The sequence below is a fragment of the Myxocyprinus asiaticus genome, chromosome 40 (genome assembly GCF_019703515.2).
Source record: "Myxocyprinus asiaticus isolate MX2 ecotype Aquarium Trade chromosome 40, UBuf_Myxa_2, whole genome shotgun sequence".
NCBI classification, from domain to species: Eukaryota; Metazoa; Chordata; class Actinopteri; order Cypriniformes; family Catostomidae; genus Myxocyprinus; species Myxocyprinus asiaticus.
In genome coordinates, this window is record NC_059383.1 from 21,931,475 (window position 1) to 21,954,218 (window position 22,744).

The following is a 22,744-nucleotide window of genomic DNA, read 5'->3' on the forward strand; positions in this document are numbered from 1 at the left end:
AAAATAACATAGGGTTTACAGACAATTGGAAGATTTTGGGATAGACCTGACCTGCTAAAGAGAGACAGATTTCATCCCTCCAGGGAAGGTGCTGCTCTCCTCTCTAGTAATTTGGCTCATTGTCTTAATAGTGATAGTATTTGACTAACTGGGGCCCAGGTCAGGAAGCAGACAAACTGGCTAATCCAAACATCTGGTAGATGCTTTGAGACGTTACACAGGTCACATAAACAACTACATATAGAGACTGTATCACCTAGATATCACATAGAGACTGTGTCTGTTCCCTGAACTATCAAACACAAACCCCTCCCTAAATCACAACCTGTTGATGCTCATTGACCCCACCCATGGGTTTGACTTTACTTTGCTTAAATGAGTTCACATTTACTATATAGTGTGCTGTTCAGAATTGTTCATAATGTTGACAAATTATACATCTTTATAATTTGTCAACATTATTAAGTCTTTTTTGACTAGACTATATAGTAAATGTAAACTAATTTAAGCAAAGTGATATCAGGTCTGGCGGTGGGGGGAGGGGGGGGGTAGTTATGCACATCAACAGGTTAAGGAAAAACTTGAAAATAACAAAAATAAATAAAAAAATAATAGAAGATAAACATCATATAAAGGTAGGGCTACTAAACATCAAATCTCTTTCAACCAAAGCACTGATTGTAAATTAAATTATTACAGATCATAGTTTGGATGCGCTCTGTTTGTCCGAAACCTGTCTTAAACAGATTAATATATTAGTTTAAATGAATCTACTCCCCCAGGTTATTGTTATAAACATGAGCCTCGCTGAAGGTTCGAAGAGCTGGTGTTGCTGCAATTTACAGTGACGTTTTTGGTGTTACAACTAAAACTTGTCAACTAAACAGTCAACTAAAACTTGACTAAAAAAAAACCCAGGAATAAGGTTGACTAAATATGATAAAAACTAACAAGGACATTTGACACAGGACTAAGACTAAGACTAAATTAAAAAATATCTGACAAAATTAACACTACTTAGGACATGTCCCAAGAAACTTTAAAATGTCAGTTATCAAACTGCTTATTAAGAAGCCACAGCTTGATCCTGGAAAATTGGCTAGTTATAGACTGATTTCAAATCTCCCGTTTATGTCAAAAATACTAGAAAGGGTAGTATCCTCTCAACTATGTTCATTTCTACAGAGAAATAGTATGTATGAACAATTTCAGTCAGGATTTAGGCCCCATCACAGTACAGAGACTGTACTTTTCAGAGTTACAAATGACTTGCTCTTATCATCTGATCGCGGCAGCATTTATCTTCTACTGCTTTTAGATCTTAGTGCTGCCTTTGACACCATAGATCACAACATTCTCTTTTTAATAGGCTTGAGAATTATGTTGGCATTTGTGGACTTGCATTAGCATGGTTTAGGTCCTATTTAACAGACCGCTACCACTTTGTCTGTGTAAACGAGGAATTGTCAAATCATACAAAAGTTAAGTATGCAGTACCACAGGGGTTAGTTTTAGGGCCTCTGCTTTTCTCCTTATATATGCTTCCCCTGGGAGATATTATCAGGAATAGTGGAATAAGTTTCCACTGTTATGCCGATGATACCCAACTTTATATTTCTTTGAAACCCAATGAAATTTCACAATTCTCCAAATTAGCAGTGTATCAATGAAATCAAAGATTGTATGGCCAGAAATTTCCTTCTACTCAATTCTGACAAAACAGAGGTACTAATTTTTGGACCAAAAACCTCTAAAAATAAGCAGCTAAAATATAACACTATGTAACACAATTTTTGTTCCTGGGTAGTAAGTGTTATTTCCTAATTGCTTATGCCTCAAAAGTATAGAAAATGGCTATTATTCCCCACAAACTTTGGTTTTGTGACCAGGACAGTGATATTTTGAAATTTACCTATTTCCAGTGAGAAAACGGGCAAATTTGTGCCTTTTCGTTCACATAAAGTCAGAAAAAAACAACATATGAATCCAAATTAACATGTATTTATACTAAAGTAATACAAAAATGACTACAAAAGATTTAGAATTGAGTAATTTTTCGAGATTTATGATTATACTGTAAATCAATTTCACGAATCAGACCCCAAATGTAGTCTCCCATCATGTTCTCATTATACTTTCCTTGGTAGCGGCGTTCAAAGTCCAGTATATCCTGATGGAAGCGCTCACCTTGCTCCTCCGAGTACGCTCCCATGTTCTCCTTGAACTTATCAAGATGAGCATCAAGGATATGGACTTTGAGGGACATCCTACAGCCCATTGTGCTGAAGTTCTTCACCAGAGTCTCAACCAGCTCCACATAGTTTTCGGCCCTGTGATTGCCCAGGAAGCCCCGAACCACTGCGACAAAGCTGTTCCAATCTGCTTTCTCCTTATTAGTGAGCTTCTTGGGGAATTCATTGCACTCCAGGATCTTCTTTATCTGTGGTCCGATGAAGACACCGGCTTTGACCTTTGCCTCAGACAACTTAGGGAAGAAGTCTTGAAGGTACTTGAAGGCTGCCGACTCCTTATCTAGAGCTCTGACAAATTGTTTCATAAGGCCCAATTTGATGTGCAGTGGTGGCAACAGCACCTTCCGGGGTTCCACCAGTGGCTCCCACTTGACGTTGTTCCTCCCCAACTCGGTCTGCTGTGGCAGTGCACCTTGGTGTCCCTGCTGTCCCAAAGGCAAAGAGAGCAGGGAAACTTGGTAAAACCGCCTTGGAGACCCATCAGGAATGACACTATTTTAAAGTCTCCTATGACCTCTCAGCCGTACTCATCATACTTCAAGGCGTCCAGCAAGGTCTTTATGCTCATGTAATCCTCTTTGAGGTGCACCGAGTGAGCCAGGGGAAGAGACAGGTACTTGTTACCATTATGGAGCAGCACGGCTTTGAGGCTCCTGGATGAGCTGTCAATGAAGAGGCACCACTCATTCTGGTTACAGGCGATTCCGATTGCCTCGAACAGACTGGTCACATTGTGGCAGAAGCAGAGCCCATCTTGACGGGTGAAGAAGCTGGGAAAAGGTTGGTGACGCTTCCTCTGGTCTAGCTCCATGCTCTGTCCATTATTGCCGTGGGTGCTTCGTACTTATGTCACCTTGGTGACATGCTCTCGCGTCAGTAGTTTATGTCTATCTCTCGCGAACACGGGTGCGCCTCGCATTGCGCTGCGTGCCCGGGTTGCAAGCTGTCTTGTGTTTCATGTCCGGAGCATGGTGTCTGGATACTGACTTCCTTGTCTGGTTCAATTTCGGTCTGTGTCAGGATCCGGACACTCATGCTCCATGTTCTGTGTCTGTCTCTCGCGACCGTGGACATGTTGTGCTCGCTTTGAGCTGTGCGCCTGGGTCACGAGCTGTCTTCAAGTTGTGCTGAGTTTCCGTCACTTCGGTCTGATGTTTCGGGTTTGTGTGTGGCCGAACTCTCACACAGGTGTCCTGTCTTGTTTTTGTCGCCTGTTGGGTGCATCGCGTGGCACGTACCCTGCAATATACGCTCAGGTTTTGTTTAGGGTGAGAATGTGTGGCGTTGCTTTGTTTGGGGTTGCTACGCATTCTCTTGTCTTGTTTTTCGGTTGGCATGTGCTTGTATTGCATTATTGTCTTGGCGATGTGCGCTCATGCCATTCGGGTGTTTTGTTGTCTTGTGAGAGCACGTGGCTTTGTTTTGTTTTTGTATCACTGTGTGTCTCTCTGTGTTTTTTCATTTATTTTTTATTAATAAATTCCCTGTTTATTTTCACTCTACGTTTGGGTCCTGAGCCTCATTATTCTTTGCTAATCCTGACAACAACACAGCAGTTTTTAGAACTAAAGTATCTGTCAGTTTTGCCTCTATCAATACATGCCTAAACTGCTTTGCAGCTTTAGCTTTTTGAACTGGATCAAAAGAATGAATATCTGCTTAATGTTGTGGCAATGAGACCCCATGTGGGCCAGACACCTGTTGCTATGGTAATGGGATGTCTTCATGCCGGCACAATAGAAAAGGGTACAAGTTAGATTCGAATGCTGAAATCCTGAATCAAACTGTGTTACCAAACTCATCAAATAGTTTAAACACATATTATAGCCCAAGGACACACTTTGCTTTTATTTCTTTTTCTGATTACTCAGTATATTGAGTTATTGATGAGCTAGCTGTTTGCTAGGTGTGTGCTATGAGTCATTTTTGTCCTTTGGACAAAATAGAGGGATGCCACACATGGTAATATGTAGACTGATGAAATGTGCTAAAAATATGTATAAATAGAAACACTCAAACATTTGATCTAAAACAAGAGCAAGATAAATCACAACTCATTTTCAGGGCTTAACAGTAAATATTTTTTTCTGCTTGCCTGATAGGGCCAGTTAGGTTACTTGCCCTGCAAACTTTTTCTGTGGCCCCAACACACACACACACACACACACACACACACACACACACACACACACACACACACACACACACACACACACACACACAAATGTGGTTAACAATATATATTTATATATGTATCAAAACTATTCATTAAATTAAGTTTTCTTTACAAAAAAGATTTACTGTCAGAAATGACTATATATAGCTATAAACACACTTTGTAAATTGATGGCATACAATGCAAAACATTAATGACTGGTTTATCATTTTCAGCCCATTCATACTAATGCTTTCAAGATCTCACACATCATTCTTACAATGGTTCTTATCTGTTAACCAGCTAATTAACTTTGGTTCAAAGTTTACATAAGCAGAATTTGCAACAAAAATGGTAAATGCATCACAGAAAACCAAATGTTTACATTTTCAAGACATAAAAACATGTTCAAGATCAACAAATTCCTCGGGCTATCCTAATTGTTGAGCCCTGATTTTTATTGTTATCTTCTTGTTTGACCTAAATGTAGCCTTGCTTTTCATAAGGAATGACTAGTTGAATAAGAAAAAAAAAAAAAAACTAGGAAAATATGGGACATTTTGCTGTGGACTGTTGTTTTCCAATCTGATTCTTCCCACCGTGAGATGATTATTCCCTCTGGCTCTGCTCACTGACAAAGCCTCCTCCAACCTGCTTTTCTTTCCTAATAGCGTGCAATATTTCTGACATCCTTGTGAGCAATCTATAGTCCTTATTCGATTAAAGACCTAATTGGAGTGAAAAGTGCCATGGCCTGGGCGATGGATTAGCCAGGCTTTGTGTCAAGAGCCAAGACTGGACTATGTCCATTCAATCATCTGTTACTGAATGTGAGGATAGCGGCGAGAGCTGGATGCACGCCAAGCACTTTGTACAGAGGGACTCCATCAATATCAGCCCTGGCAGATAGCACTTCTCCTGCAGTTTTAATTCATTCTCTCCCCCCGCTGCAGATCAAGACTGACCTGTTTAATCGAGGAAGTCTGACCAGCGTGTATATTTGCATCTGTTCAGTCCTGTCTCCTCACAAACGTGCTGTCTGGAGAGGGAGCATTAACTTTCTCTCGTTCTCTGCCCTATGCTTGTTGGAAGACTGTACATGCACTGGGGTTGTGGTCCCATAAGAAAAGAAAATCACATATGAGATATTTTTTGTTTCTCCTAAAAGTGCTTAAAATGTATAAATAGGCTGTGTGTCCATCAAAATTGATATTTACAATATGGTATTTTGCTTCGTTTCATCTCTAGAAGCTAAACAAATTAGGTAGATGCCAACTTGGACAGTTTGCTTGATATCCTGTGAAACCATGATCAGAACTATGCAGTGTAAATAATAAATACGACCCAGACAACATTACATATGGGTTCACTTGTAGTGAGGATAAACATGGTTTGTGCTGTTTACAGTGCATTTTGTGTGGTGAATTATTTCCTGTGAAGAGCGTGAAACTATAAAAATTCAAGATACATCTAGAAACGAACTATGCCATGTTATCACTGTTAATATTGCATACGAGCATATTATTGGGCCTTTGTAGTTCATTCAAGGTTATATTAATAAATTCCAATGTTGTTAACATTTTTGTATACTTTTGTCCAATAATCAATTTTGTTACCATGCTTAACCAATGTGAATAAAGGTTACTGTAAAAATATTTATCAATGTTACACATATGTTTTGTGCTCTTAAGAGTATGGGTTTGAGTCTGGTCTGCATCGTGTTCCCCCCTTCTCCATCTCCCATCTTATTTCTGTCTATCCATAACGTCTCAAAAGTGGCTTATTAAAAATGTTAATAATAAATAAGTAATAAATAAATAAATATAAGCGTAAGCATAGTTCTAGCAGGAAGATTTTGGGATTCATTCCATCAGGCATCTCATACACTCACAATACAGCCTCGGCTTTATAAGTCTGCCAGCTGCCTCTCATTGTTCACATATTTCCGTGTCACCCCCCACCCCACCCAATTTCTACCAGTTTAGGTCCCGTCCTGGGTGGGGGAAGCTCCGCTCCCCTGCCGCCATCATCTATGTCAGGATCTGACGGCTCAAGCGAGCATCAGAGTGCTGAACCATAGGACGGGGCTTACACTAAATGATACAAGTATCTTTTCGCTCTTATTAATTCCTTAATCTCGAGTATTTCTGATTCTGATTCACTTCGGTGTGGTCCAGATCATTTTAATAGCCTACATATTTAAACTCAAGTTCTTTGTCCAACTTGAGGTAGTTTTAATGGGATTTAATTCAATTATGGTGCTGTACCTATTCTGTAGTCAGTGCTCAGACGAATCAATCTGGAGTCAGTGCAGAGTATTGAATATTATTGTGCTTGCATTGCAACAGTGTTGATGCTGATGCTTGTTCATGTCTTGGGGCATTAAAAAGCAATCCACTGGAATATGACTGAATGTAATTGTGTGAATTAGTTGGTGTGCTTCACAGCAAAGAGCTGCTTGCCTGATGCGCACTGCTGAGTGCATCAACAAACATAATTCCTTGAACATCTGTGCAAATAACCTTCTCCTGTTTGAATTTTAAAAGAGGTTCTTCATGTACATGACTAGCTGGTTAGTTGCTAAATTGTGCATAGGAACTGTGCACCTCTTGTTCACTCTTGTGGTTTATTACAGCCATTCTGTTTGAGCATCTGCCCACCCTACACAGTCTCTTAAGAATTTATAAGAATAGTATGAGATGGCGAATTCATGAGAAAAAACATATCACCTATCGTATTTCCTTTTCTATTTCTTCCGTCATACTCTAAACATATTTATCAATTATAATTATGGTCACAGGTTCATATTTATGGTTAGGTTTAGGTATGGAGTTTGGGTTAGGGGTTCAAGTAAGAAAAAATATCACAAACGTGCGTTAGAAACTTGTAAGTTTCTCTTCCTTACATCCAACACAAAAGTGCTTTTTTCATTACTATCATTGGTTTATATGGTTTGGGTGTGGTGTTACACTTATAGTTGGCTCAACATACATCGGGGTCTAACAAGAGACGTGTGAAGCGTATGTGATTGGTTGGTAAATAAGTCGTACATTTTCGTACAAACTAAGTTGTACCATTTTTATGTATTCGCCATCTCGTACTATTTTTATTAATTCTAATGAGATCGGGTTGGCCCATCTGTCTCTGCAAACTAGTTTTATGGTGATATAATATAGGAACTTCAACTAATTTAAATTGCATTTTACTTGGTTAAAAGTTAAAAACTCCAAGGTTGCTCGGCAAGTGCAATTACCTGTGTTGACAGGACATTGAAGGGCTCATCCCTTTAATAAATAGCCACCAGCCTTTAGTTTATGTCACAGCCATGAGCTATGATTTGCTACTTGCTAGTTGGTTGCAGGTGGTATTAGAGGGAGAGCCATTCTTATTTTAGAGAGCATTTGAATGGACCAAGATCTGTGTAGTAAAAGATGAGTTATCAATATTTTTGGTCCATTTTTCTTGGAAGAGAAAGTTTGTAAATTTTAAATGTATAAAAGTACATTTTTTCAACTGCCAACTTATACAACATGAGTTTCCAAGTTAGAAGTCCGACTTCAGGTGACGCTCTATGGCACTTTTGCTAGTAGGAAGTTTCGAGGAAAGCAGCTTAATTATACAATCCTCACTGTTTACAGGAAGCAAATTGACTCTTTAGGACCGATGACATGTTGGGATTTCTCTGCAGGTAGTCCCATGGAGTGCTCACTGCTTACTGTATGGTGAAACAACCCTATTTCAGTACAATAGAGTCATTCACTGGAAAAATCACCCACACGGTGGTATGTAGCTGCCAATGGAACTGTTAAGCGACTGCTCCCACCTCCTCCAGCCATCTGCTCAAAGAGATCAAGCATGAACTGTGACACTGATGACAAATCTATTGTATAAAATCTCTGTTGTTTGTAGAGATACAAAGAGAAAAATTTGACTGTACGAGCCTGAATTTGCAGGTTTTTTGTGCGTGATTTTGACCCTGTATTTGGTTGAAGATCATCTATTGCAGAGTTTCACTGTTTCGTGCTAGCTTCCTTTCCAACATCCCTGATAATGTGAACAAAACTGACAGTTCTTTAATTAGCTCTTTTGTCATTTCCTGATGTTGATTTCCCCTCTCAGCCATACTGAATCTTACACAAAACAGCAAAGAGAGCTTCCTTTTCATCTCTCAGTGGAACAGAGCAGCAAATTGGCGCTAATTGTTTTGAGTTAATTAGGAATCCTGGAAGAGGTAGAGAGGGACCTGAATGAAATAAAAGGTCAGGAGAGAAGATGTGTGTTTGGAAGAGGGACTCATGTACTATATGCTGTTCATGTTATAGTAAGATTCATACATGGATGTTTTGTGAAAATATAGAATGATTTAAATTAATCTTAACACTTAAAATTAGATTTTTATGTTTTCTGAAGTGTGAGTTGTGGTTGCTTGTGCAAAACTTGCTGACATAAAGCTAGGGTGTTGCTTCTGTATGTGGTTGCTTACTTATGAAGGTGTTCTCAATGGTTGCTAGGTGGCTACTTACTGGTCCATCCCTCTGTGAAATTCCCTAGATATGTAATCTTTTCAACCATTTTATCACCTGCCAGGCAAAAATCATATGTTTTGATCGCTTAGAAATTAATAGGATGTCTCTCTTAAACAATCCACTTGATTTGAGGTATCAGAGCACAAATGATGAACAAGTTACATGCTAAAGTTTAATATTTAAGTTGAGGGGTTTGTTTAAATCCTGAACCCTCAGTATAAGCAAATGTAATAATGAAGCTTGCCTAAGAAAGCAACAAACTTATCAAAAGTCTGGTGTCGATGTAGACCTTCAATTTTAAATCCCAAAAACTTTATTAAAGGGATAGTTCACCCAAAATGAAAATGCTCTCATTATTTACTCATCCTCATGATATCCCAGGTGTGTATGACTTTCTTTTTTCACCAGAACACATTTGAAAAAAAAAATTGAAAAATGTCTTAGCTCAGTAGGTCCTTAAAATGCAAGTCAATGGAGATTTAACTTTTGAAGGTTCAAAAGTCTGCTAAATTTGTAATTAACCAAAACCATTCCTGCAGATAAATCGGTTAATTCAGTAGCAAACAAAGGTAGTTTTGTGTTTTGCACTCTGATGGTCAGTGGCAGTAATTGGGTCTAATCTTCATAAGCAAATCCCTGTGATCTGTGGCGTACTGGTGTTGGATGATACACAGGGGGAATTCACAAAGAATGACCATTTATTAGCATAATTTATTTGCACAGTGCAGGCTGTGTTGCTTTAGCAGCTGATTCACTAAACGGGATATCGCAGTGATTAACATGCACAATATTGGTATCTCTCTCTAAATTATAATTTTTTTGTCCCACTCACTTTTTGCACTAGGACAAGTGAGAGGTATTTTAGGGGAATTATTTGATATATATATATATATAATTCCCCTAAAACACCTCAGAGAGAAGGATAGGATGCTCTGATCATATCATTTTTGAAAAGGTAGAGTGAAAAACATAATTTTTACATTGTGAGCAGGGCAAATAATGAGATTGTATAAGGCAGAGAGATGCTCACAGAGTGTGTGCTGAAGCACCCTGTAGTGTCTGCATTCTAATTTTAAGGCACTTGGGAGTAGAGAGTAAAGGCCTCTCCTGCCACTCGTGCTGCCCACATTCAATGGAATATAATGTGTTTTGAGAGCAGCCCTGTTATTCAGGCCTGGGGGAAGAAGCCTGAAGTGGCCAGTAGAGCAGCCCTTTTGCTGCAGGACTATTTGTGTGTGTGTGTGTGTGTGTGTGTGTGTGTGTGTGTGTGCATGCGTGCGTGCATGCGTGCATGTGTGTGTGTGTGTGTGTGTGTGTGTGTGTGTGTGTGTGTGTGTGTGTGGGCAGGTTTAAGTGGTTTACGAGGACTTTTTTTTTTTTTTGGTTACAAACTGGTAATTACAAGGGTATTATGTTATAAATGTGGTTTATGAGGACATTTCTAGTGTCCCCATAATTTAAATCGCTTAAAAAACATACTAAACGATGTTTTATTGAAAATGTAAAAATGCAAAAAGGTTTCTGTGAGGGTTAGGGGATAGAATCTATAGATCATACAGTATAAAAATCATTATGTCTATGGAGAGTCCTCATAATGATAGCTGCACCAACGTGTGTGTGTGTGTGTGTGTGTGTGTGTGTGTGTGTGAGAGACACTTCTAAGCAGTGCCTCTGTCTTTATTATTGCGCTCCTAATAACAACCTCTCACGCTGTGGTCGAGTGAGAGCAAACCAGTGAGCAAACACCTAGAAGAGCTCTCACACTCTGTCCCTCCATTTCTAGTGATCCTCTGTAAAATCAGGTTTGTCATGCCATTCAGACGTTTATGTGTTGAAACAGGACTGTAGTGTCGTTGTTTTTTCACTGGAGAGCTAAAAGGCACTGGGTTATGCTGGATGAGATAATTAAAGGGACTGTGGTAAGTGACAGAGAGAAAAACTGAGGTATTCAGCCCACTTTGGTGTAATTTAGTGTCTAGTGTACTAAGAAAAATTACTGTTATCCAGTGAAATATTTCTTAAGTTATTGCATTATAAAAAAAAAGGCTGACAACATTTTCAAAAAGTGTTTTTTTCTGCACTTCTGCACATGCAATTAGTGATAACTTTTGATTACATTAACCCTGATAATATGGAATTGGTATGATTCCAAGTAGTGAGTTATGAGCGCAGAGTAAGAAAAGAAAAGAAAGTGTGAAGATGAAAGAGCTAGTGGTGGTCTTTAAACATGATTAGCTATGATAATAATGAATAATAGTAATTCCTTACATTTATACAGCTCTTTTCTAGGCACTTAAAGAGCTTTACATAATATTGGGGGACTCTCCTCAACCATCGCCAGTGTGCAGCATCCACATAGTATGCCAGAATGCCCACCAGCTATTGGTGGAGAGTAGTCAAGTCAAATCATATGGATAGGGGATTATTAGGAATCCATGATGGATAGAGGCCAGTAGGAAAATCTGTCCAGGACACCTGGGTTACACCCCTTTTTTTTATGAGAAGAGCCCTGGGATTTTTAATGACCACAGCCAGTAACTCGGTTTGACGCCTCATTGGAATGACAGTGCCTTTTAACTGGGGGAATTAGGATCTACACAGTCCGCAGGGTGAGTACTCCCTGCTGGTCTTCTGAATACCTCTTCCAGCAAGAGTAGTTTTTTAGAGTAGAACTTGCTCGCTCGCTTGCCATCGTTTTTCAGATTTGTCAGTGATTTTTTTTTTCAGAGTCAGTTCTTTTCAGTTAATTGGTCGAAATGGTTCACACATTTGTCTGAATGATTCTTTGAATAGGCTTCCAGAAATCAGAAAGGACTGGAAAGTCATGGAAATTCATTGGTAAAAAAGGTGGGAACCCTGTTCCATTACAGTAAAAGTGAATGGTGACTGATGCTGTCATTCTGCTTAGTTCACCCAAAAATGAAACTTCTCTCATAACACAAATAATGATTTTTAGAAGAATATTTCAACTCTGTATGTCCATACAATGCAAGTGAATGGGTGCCAAAATTTTGATGCTCCAAAAAGCACAAAGTCATCAAAAAAGTAATCTATACAACTCGATTGTTTTAATCCATATCTTCAGAAGTGATATGATAGGTGTGGGTGAGAAACAGATCAATATTTAAGTCTTTTTTTTTTTGCTAGAAATTCTTCTCCCTGACCAGTAGGAGGTGATATGCATGAAGAATGTGAAAGTTAAAGTGGAGATTGACTTGGCAGGGAGGAGAATTTATAGTAAAAAAAAAAAAAAGACTTAAATATTAATTTGTTTCTCGCCCACACTTAACATATAACTTCTGAAGACATTGATTTAACCACTGGAGTCTTATGGATTACTTTTATGCTTACTTTATTTTTGGAGCTTCACATTTTTGGCACCCAATCATTTGCATTGTATGGACCAAAAGAGCTCAGAAATTCTTATAAAATCTTCAGTAGATGAAAGAAAGTCATACACATCTGGGATGGCATAAGGGTGAGTAAATGATGAGAGAATTTTCATTTTTATCCTATTCCACTATTCCTTTAACATTTTTTGTGTTCTATGGAAGAAAGAAAGTCATATGGGTTTGGAATGTCATGAGGATAAGTAAATAATGTCCAAAGATTTAAGCCATTAGGGTTTCGTATGTTTTGTTCTTTTTCACAAATCGTTCACTAGAGATGCTCATAAAAATAAACTGAGGAAACCACACCATCCCTTCCTGATCTATACCAACCCAGGAGACGGAGAACATTCTTGCCCCAGGGCTCTAAGTAAAGCAAAACTGTTCTGTTCTCGCTCTGGGGTATACTGCTCTCTGATTGCATGCTCTGTACCTTGTTACTGTACATTCAAAGACTTAAGAACTGCACAAAAGAACTATACTCTGCCTCTGGTGCCCACAGAGTGGGAGGAGATTTTGACATCAGGTTTTGCTTCTGTTTGCCATGTTGAAAATAGTCTCTGTTTTTCTCTTGGAAAGTTCTTCAGAGCATCATGGAGGTGTGATTAAAGCACGGGGGAACAGGGTGATGAATAGGCTTCTCAGTTTCAGCTCTAATATAATTTCCTACAGTTTTGATATTTTATTTTGAAAGACTATTTCCACAAGATCTAATTGAGGGTTCTGAGCCCTTGTAGTAACCTTTAGGATGCTCGGTAGTTCTTTTCAGCACTTCTTACGTGGTCTTATGCCAAATTGGATAATCAAGCTTCAGTATAGTGGACAGTGAGTGTGTTTACATGCACAATCTTGCACTATTCTTAATAATTATTCAGCGGCCATTTACACAGAACACATTCTTGCATTTAAAAACAGCAAGACAGCGCAGTATAATGGAACAAAACGCAGGGGTCTCTTTTGAAAAGTTTAACTGGTAATGCTGTACAATATGGTTGTATAGTGTTGTAACATTAGTTAACTACATTAGTTAACATGAACTAACAAAGAGCAGTGCTTTTTCAGCACTTATTTATCTAATACTAATACTAATAAAAGCTGTACATTAGTTATGCATTTTCAACTAACATGAACTAACAATGTGCAATTGTATTTTTATTAGAGCTGTCAATCGATCTTTAATCAAATTAATTAAATGATTTGCCAATTAATTAATCAAATTAATCACTTTTAGTCTACAGCAATCCATTTTGTGATTAAATTCAGCAGTCTGTTCGAGATAGATATACTGTATTATAAGGGCTCGTCAGTGTACACATGCATCGGATGGACGCTTTGGAAGTGTTTCACTTTGGTTGGGTCGTATCATTAAATACCATTGCTCTCACGTTCTCATCTTGTGCTGTCTTTAGCGTCAAGCAAGCCCTAAGTGTGGTTTTGTTGTCTGTACAGTTGAATGTTGCCTATATAGCTGGCGCTTTGCTTACTGCCCCCTGAAGGAAACAGGTGGTACTTCAAGCTTGAATTGCTCTGATGGTAGGAACATTCCATACTACGGTCTGGGGACATGATTAGTTGTGTCAATATTTTAACGTTATTTTTTATATTATTTATCAACAGCCCTAATTTAGACACTAACCAAGATTAATAAATGCTGTAAAAATATGTATTTCATAGTTCATGATAATCAATGCATTTACTAATGTTAACAAATAAAACCTTATTGTAAAATGTTACCATCTAACTGTTTTCAACTTGACATTTCACCAAAAACAGTGAGATGACGTCCATCTAATGCATGTTTACATAGAAAAACAATTAAAAACAGCACACAGACAAATGTAAGAATGAGTCCTGTGGGAACAGCCCCTAAGCTGACAATAAGGTCATGTAAACTCCAAACTTCTTTTATTGGGAAGAGGTCATTAACATACAACCTCTGAATAATGAGACAATAATAATAGTTTTTTTTTCTACATTTTTGACCATTATTTGTAAAAGTGTAAACACTTTTACCTACGTTCTTTCAGATTATTCAGTGTGTGCTAAAAAAAAAAAACTTGTGTATTTTCAGGTTCATAGGATGGGCTGATTTTTGATTGGTGCACATGTAAAAACACTCATTGGAGCTTACTCATGAAACACAAGCAGAACAACATTTGGGTGTAAATTGTAGGTAAAACCATTATCACATAAAGTGTCCCTTTGAATTCAGTTGGACGATTTCCATGTGAATTGATTTATGAACAATTTACACACCAATTTGTTCTGTTTTCAAATCATGTTTCATGAATAAGGCCCATTCATTCTTCCCAAGCTGTTCCACATAGATCTTCTTGCACCATGTTGCAAATGACTAAACCTTGCACCTTGAATTGGCTAAAATGTATTCCCAACTGTTTTCAACACCTTTTGTCTAATGCACCAGATCTTTTCAAATACAATTAACTTAACATCTTACAGTTTTTTTCTTGTGACTTTTTTGGGCTTTTTGCCATTTTATCGAACGTTAGAGTAGAGAAATTACAGGAAGTTAAAATTAAATCAGTTTCTGAGACGTTAGGCAGTATATTAGTCTCAGTCACAATTCACTTTCATTGTGTGGAAAAAAGATGCAATGAAAGTGAATGGTGACTGAGACTAATAAACTGCCTAACATCTCCTTTTGTGTTCCATGGAAGAAAACATACTGGTTTGAAACAACATGAGGGTGAGGAGTTAAATGATGACAGAATAAAAAATTTTGGGTGAACTATCCCTTTAAATTTAACCTTCAAACTTGCTCTTTATTCATCACACCATCTTCTTCTCACACCTCTATAAATCTCCCTCTCTTCCCTCTTTACCACACTTTCCCCACTTATTTTCTGCTATGATTATCATCCCCCTCCCTGCCACCTGGATCTAAGCATTTCTAATTGAACAGTCTCAGTTAACAGTTGGCCACTCCGCACCATGCAAGAACACCAGTCTGTCTCAGTGTGGTGTTTACTGTGGCCTTTTGTTTCTAGACTGATTAAGAGGCTGCTCTGCCCGAAAAGGATTTTGCAGGATTAACTTTAATGGAGTATACTGATACAGTTGCCAGTGAGATTCTTGGGGAGATAGGGAGATTGTATCAATTACTGAGTTTCTGTATAGCCCACTGCTGGAGTGTTGTCTGTGTTTACTGTCTATGCTCTTGCAAACTTTCAAAATGTTATAAAGCCAATTGTTTCAGTTTGTACAATGTTTGTCTAAGAGATAATGGTCAGGTTTGGCTTCAAGCCTTCAGGTCATGTCTAGACCATAGTTCTACACTGTCATAAAGTAACATTTTTTATTAAGGGGCAATTCTTGCCTCTGGATTTGATTTTCAGGGCCATTATTTATCATAACGGCATTTATTTTCTAACCATTTAAAATAATCTCATCAAATTTTTTCAGGCCAAAATATGTCTAACTAGGACTATAATAGAATATTAAGAACTATATCAGATGTTACAAATAAAAAACTGAACTCATTAAGAGGAGATTTTTTTCCATTTTTTTTCATGCCATATTTGGTGCCATTTTTGCCCTGAGCCCCTCTTAATTTCTGACCTTAGAGTGTGATATGACATACAGCTGTTATACCTTTAAATGCCGAGTATCAGTTAAGAATAGTAAAATAGCATGTGTTTTCTGCTCTCCTGAATTATTTTGTACAATGTACAAAAGGACTCTAAATAGATACTAAACCAATCACATAGCTTGGTTTGCTCTTTCATTTCCTGTACAAACACACAGATGAATGGCAAGCACGACCTTAAACATATACATAATGAATCTGTAAGTTATGTGTTTTATCACACTTGGTGAAGGAATCAGGAGACCCCACTAGAGGGCCTCCTTGCTCCCTCACCACTAGAACACTTCAGTATGCTTGTAATTAGCGAAAGCTCACCTGCAACCTATTACAGGTGATCTGCTGGGGCTATTTAAGCAGCATTCTGCTCTTGCTTTATTGCTCAGTCAGGAGAGTTCTCACCTTGATTTTCAGCTTGGATTTCTTCCTTGTGGATTACTTTGTTAAAAAGTTTGGATTTAACCTTTGGAATACCCTTTTGTTTTTTCAATGTGACTTTGAATTTATAACCTGTTGAGGAATTACCTTTTGTCTCAAGTGGAACTAATCTTTGTGGACTAATGCTCTTTTTGTGCACAAACTGAATATTTCCCTGAACTTTGTTGTTCTTTTTGAAAAGACTGATACTCACCTTATACTTACCTTTTTGAAGTACTCCTCGTAGTTGTCCCAGTCTGCCTTTGTCAAGACATTGCTTTTGCTGTCTCTTGAACGCAATAAAACATTTTTTGTTTTTGTTTTTCAAGTTTGTCTGCATTTGTGCTCAGATTCACCTCGTGCCCACATGACTGAGCCATCAGAGAGCACAGCAGATGTCTACCAAGCTATTGGCCAGCTTGCAGCTACAATAGTAGGAAAAACAAGACCGAATGGCTAGTATGGGTGAGGCCATCAATCAGTTAACTCAACGCTTTGGGAATTAAAAGCCCAGGTGGTCCCTGTATCAGCATTAGCCACACCTCAGCCAGCTACCCTATCACCGAGTGAACCCCAACCTGCTTCTTAAGCCGCAACCTCTCAGGCCAGTTCATCCATGGCCCTTCAGTTAGCTGCCCCAACATGTTATAAGGGAGATCCTGAGGCCTGTTGAGGCTTTCTCATACAGAGTTCCCTTGTGTTCGAAACTGCAAGCCCAACTGTTCCCCTCAGAACATTCTAAAGTGGCCTATATTATCTCCTTGTCAGACAGAGCTCTGGACTGGCCAAGAGCTTTCTGGGTTCAACATCTTCCAGATTGCAATGACCGCACAAGTTTCATCAACCACTTTCGGCAGGTCTTCGACCATCCCATTACCAAGCGGGAAGCAGCAAAACATCCGCTTGCACTGCAGAAAGGTCAACGTTCTTTGGCAGATTTTGTTATTGAGTTCTGGACTCTGGCAGCTGAGAGTCAATGGCAGGATGAGGCTCTCATGACAACCTTCTATAATGGACTCGGTGAGCGTGTCAAGGATGACCTTGTAAACAGAGATTGGGGCTCCTTCCTTGGAGCTCATCGCCTTAGCATGCCAGCTAGACATGCATAGATGAGCTAGACAATGAGAATGGATCTTTGAACGCACACCCCCAACCCCTCAGAACAATACCACTGCTTCCCTTATCCCACCGACATCATTCTTCTCCAGCCCTCAAGAAGAGGCTGAACCTATGCAGCTGGGCCGTTTCTGTCTTACGTCAAAGGAAAGAAGGCAGCGGCTGAAGGGAGGCCTTTGCCTGTACTGTGGGGGTCGTAACCACGTGTGTACATTGTCCTGAGCTTAAGGTAAAAGGGAATGCTCACAAGAGGACAGTGGCGCTTTGGTGAGTGGGGCACTTATCTCCTCTGCATGCACCTCCCAAATGTCCCTCCCGGTTCATCTGTTCTGGTCCCCTAATGCCACAGAAGGGGTGAGTTTTCGGGCATTCATTGACTCTGATGCAGCTGTTAATTTGATTGACGCCACTCTTGCTCAACAGCTTTCTATTGCTATGGAGGAGTGTGACTTACCCAAGAGTGTGCAGGCCATTGATGGGCGTCCTATTGGATCTGGGAAACTCAGGTACCTAACTAAGCCCATTAACGTGTGTAGTGGGACACCACACAGAACTTCCTCATTCTAGGCTAACCCTGGCTGAAACTTTTATGAACCTCAATTCACTTGGTGACAAATGTTGCTTATTAAGTGGGGACTCGCCTGCCACTTTGAAAAACACTTAGTGGAGGAAAATAATAGGCAGAAGACAGCCCAGGTCAGCAGTCTCTCTAAGGTTACCAGTCCTTCGTCTGAAATACCTCCACCTCAGGAGGACTCCCTCCTCGTAGACTTATCGAGTTCCCCAACATTATGTTGGTTTGGCAGAAGTGTTTAGTAAGAAAAAAGCATCCACACTCCCCGCACACCATCCATATGATTGTGCAATTGACCTCTTACCTGGCACTATGCCACCTAGAGGACGACTGTATGCCTTATCCCCTCTGGAAACCAAGGCTATTGAGGAGTACATTCAGGAATACCTTAACAATGGCTTCATATGCCCCTCCACTTCTCCACCAGCTGCTGGGCTTTTCTTTTGTGGGAAAGAAAGACGGGGGGGCTAAGACCATGCATTGACTATCGTGGGTTAAATAAGATCACCATAAAGAACAACCCCCTGCCGCTCATGTCCACTGATTTTGAGACTCAAAGGGGCAACTATATTCTCGAAGTTAGATCTCCGGAACACATATCACTTGGTAAGGATTCAAACAGGAGATTAATGGAAGACTGCATTTATTACACCTAGGGGGCACTATGAATACCAGGTCATGCCCTTTGGTCTGCCTAGCTGTTTTCCAAGCCCTGGTAAATTATGTTTTCAGAGACATGCTTGACCGCTTTGCATTTGTTTATTTGGATGATATTTTAATCTTTTCCAGATATAAACCTGAGCACATCCAACATGTAAGAGTGGTGTTACAGCGCCTCCTAGCAAACAGTCTCTTTGTAAAATAGTAAAAGTGTGAATTCCACATCCATTCAACAGCCTTTCTTGGCTATGTCATCTCGGTAAACAGAGTGGCAATGGACAGTGAGAAAGTCAGGGCTGTCTCGGAGTAGCCAGTCCCAAACACTGTCAAGTAGGTACAATGATTCATTGGCTTTGCTATCTTTAGATGTTTCATTAGAAACTTCAGTGCCATTGCAGCTCCCATACTCTCACTCCTCAAAGGCATGCCCTCCAAGATATCCTGGGGTGCAGCAGCCCAGGAAGCCTTCGAGGAATTAAAGAGGAGGTTCACCACTGCTCCTGTCCTGGTTCACCCTAATCCTGACTTACCCTTTATTGTAGAGGTGGATGCCTCTGACTCTGGAGTAGAGGCAGTGCTATCCCAACATTCTGTAGAGGATGGTAAGCTGCACCCATGTGCATAATCGCTCCAGTGCAATGGAACCTAGAGGAAAGTGTGCGGCAAGCTTACCAGATGGAACCTCCTCCGGATGGGGTCCCAGAGGGAAGGTTGTTTGTACCCTCTTCTATGCATCCAGACATTCTTTAGTGCCATCCAGAAGTTAAACAGACCATTGACCACCTCTAACGATGCTTCTTCTGGTCACAGATGACTAAAGAGGTCAAGGAGTTTGTAGCTACCTGCCCAGTATGCTAGAGAAAAGTCCCTCCCTCCCCCACCCCCTTCCCATTCCCCACTGACCTTGCTCGCATATATCTGTGGACTTTATTTCAGGTCTGCCATACTCTCTGGGAAACACCACTATTTTAGTAATTGTGGATAGATTCTCCAAGGCTGCTCATTTTGTGCCACTGAGAGAACTTCACCCGGTAAAGGAATCAGCAGACCCCACTAGAGGGCCTCTTTGCTCCCTCACCTCTAGAACTCTTAATTACTCTTGTAATTAGTGGAAAGCTCACCTGCAACATATTACAGGTGATCTGCTAGGGCAATTTAATCAGCATTCTGCTCTGGCTTCATTGCTCAGTCATGAGAGTTCCCACCTTGATCTTCAGCTTGGATTTCTTCCTCGTGGATTACTTTGCTAAAAAGTTTGGATTTAACCATTGGAATACCCTTTTGTTTTCTCGATGTGACTTTGGATTCATAACCTGTATCTCAAGTGAACTAATTTGTGGAATTTTGCTCTGTGCACAAAAGGAATATTTCCCTGAACTTTTTCTTTTTGAAAAGACTGATACTTATACTTTTTTGAAGCACTCCTCGAAGTTGCCCCTGTCTGCCTTTGTCTAGGCATTGTTTTGATGTCTCTGGAACTCTGATCAATACTTTTTTTTGTCTGCATTTGTGCTCCGATTCACCTTGTCTCATGTTTTTTTCTTATTGCCCCACAGAACCTTTGATTTTTGTCTGCATGTTCTGTCTGTCAATGGGCCATTAATTAATGTTAATACCAATTGCCAATCAATAATAACTAGAGTTCCTCCCCATACTGTATGTACACACATCTGAATCCTCATTGAACTTATTGACTGTGCAATGGCTGTTGCCACCCGCCACAACTACAGAGCTGCTTTCTTTTACCGTGGTCTTGTGAAATTATTATTATTAATTTTTTTTAAAACTGCAAAATGTGTTTAACACTGATTTAATGTTACACTAAAACTTAGACTCCTTCCTAATACTGTAGTCTTATTTAGGTTTTAAAGGTCATACTGTGGTAACAAAATGGATGTTTGGCTTCAACACCATTGTCATTATTCACCACATGACACAACATTTATAGTTTGAATTTCATGATAACATTGACATAATTTGAAAGCTCTGACTTTGTTTTATAAAAAACAATACAAAACCCCAAACATTCAAAAATCATTTTTTGGACCTAATTTTCTTTTTTTTCTTTTTCACAAATAAAAATAAATGCCTATTGTGACTTATGACTAATTTAGGAGTTGTAAGTCACATGTTACTCTATTATAAACATCTACTAAATTATAAAGTAACCTATAGACTTGTGCAATGCAGTAGCTTCTTCTACGCTTCACAAGTGATTCATACAAAACCTTAGAAGTTATAACCCAAATTTTCCTTACTGGGTCATTACATTTACAACACTTCAAAATGTGTCAAACCAAAAACCTTATAAATTGGTTGAATGAATCGGACTCCTGCTATTAAGTACTTTTGCAAAGATGCAAGTAATTGATTCAAACTCTAATAGTTCTCAGTAAAGTGACATTTTAAACATTTTAAGGGAAACCAAACTGGAATTACTTCTAAGTTGTAAAAGTGTATCCCTGGGTTTGCATTTTACTAACTGAAGTGAATTTATTGGTCTTGTAACTGCTTGATGTACAATTTGTTACAGGAAAGTAACTTGGCCTAAAGTACTTTGCAATAGTGTTGTCTCTTTTGGTGACTCTAGTTTAACTACATGTAACATTAAAGTGTCATTTCTCCTGACTTAATCATATGAAAGTCCTAAACAACAGGCTTTCTGCCAAAGACACAATGTTGTGATTGAATACTCTGGTGGCTCCCAAGCCTGGCTACCTCAGCACAGTGACACAGATGTAGGGTGGGAGACTGTTATAGAGTCTCTCTTTCTGATAAGACATCGTGAGGATATGTCCGTTTTTGAGCTGAAGACAACATGTTCTGTTTGGGAGCTCTGATACATTATGGTGAAATATCATCTATCATTGACATGTGTCCCCCAATATTAAGAATACTGGTTTATCAATATGCATTTTTCAATGACCTTTACCTTTTGTCACCCTAAATTACTGAATACTTCCTTGGCCAAAACGGCACCATTCGCAATGCTTTAATTATATTAAAGTAGATGTTTTGCCAGTATCGAGGGGTTGGGCATGAGCCAGCTGAGCAAACTGATATCGAGACAAATGGGAGTGCAGACATATAGCTTTCTCCACCAGGGTCAGAATAAACAAGGCCTTGGGGCAAAAATGCCTCTAAGAGTGATAAAAGGTCCCCATAATTCAAAATATAGGAGCAAAGAAATGCCCTATAATGAATTCCTCTGTTCCATCTGATATATTTCTTAACATTCTATTTTAGGTCTAGGTATAGATAAGATAAATATTATCACATAAAATATAAGATCTAATTAATCAGACTGAGAATTTATGTCAGTGACTTGATTAAATTTAAGTATTTTACATAAAAGTATACACCATATTTTTTATATGAATACAAAAAAACTCACCTCTTAAAGAAATAAAATTCAGTGAAAATCAAATCCTAGAGCACAAATATTTGATCTTAAAAAAAAGTAAATTTCTGACACTTTGTCCAGGTATATTAGAACTTGTCATAAACAGTGCTGTTTTGGCAGTGCTACCATTTAAAAAAAATGCATTTAGATGTTTTAGAAGGTGCAAAGTAAGTCAACTGATGAAAACTAAAAAATGTATGGCAAATGTTTGTTTACGTCTGGGATTTTTACAATCTGGAACAATAGAATTAGATAATGTAAAAAAGAGTGAGTTTAGTGATTGGAAAGTGATTAATTACCAGTCTGAATCCACAATACTGTACATACAATTGTTACTCCTTGTCTCCCTCTGCAGGTAATTGATATAGTTGGCCGTTAGCTCCTGTGAGCTGACTGGTTTCCTGCAGTGATGGATCCGAAGGACAGGCAGCAGCGCTTTCTGACACGTGGCCGGTGCAGAAAGGATCTGCACTATGCTACGTCATCTCTGGACAGCGAGAACTGCCATGTAGTGTCACAGAAATCTTACAGCTCCAGCAAGACGCTGAAGGCCTACCAGCAGGACAGACGCCTGCACTATGGAGGATGTGCCGCAGAACTGGTGCACCAGGAGACAGAAGAGTATGTCAGACAAGGTGAGAAATAAAC

At 39.2% G+C, this 22,744-nt stretch overlaps 2 protein-coding genes across 3 annotated transcripts in view; both read left to right on the plus strand.

Annotated features, from left to right (window-relative positions):
• LOC127431111 (beta-galactoside alpha-2,6-sialyltransferase 1-like) overlaps positions 1-22,744 on the plus strand; it is a 570,878-nt gene that overhangs the window by 303,349 nt on the left and 244,785 nt on the right. The gene's annotated exons all lie outside the window — the stretch shown is intronic.
• LOC127430904 (teneurin-2-like) overlaps positions 16,805-22,744 on the plus strand; it is a 338,869-nt gene continuing 332,929 nt past the window's right edge. Inside the window, exons 1-6 of the mRNA XM_051681046.1 lie at positions 16,805-16,808; positions 17,112-17,386; positions 17,505-17,663; positions 17,883-17,965; positions 19,060-19,295; positions 22,504-22,731. Coding sequence (XP_051537006.1) covers positions 16,805-16,808; positions 17,112-17,386; positions 17,505-17,663; positions 17,883-17,965; positions 19,060-19,295; positions 22,504-22,731 — 985 coding nt within the window. The remainder of the gene's footprint in view (positions 16,809-17,111; positions 17,387-17,504; positions 17,664-17,882; positions 17,966-19,059; positions 19,296-22,503; positions 22,732-22,744) is intronic.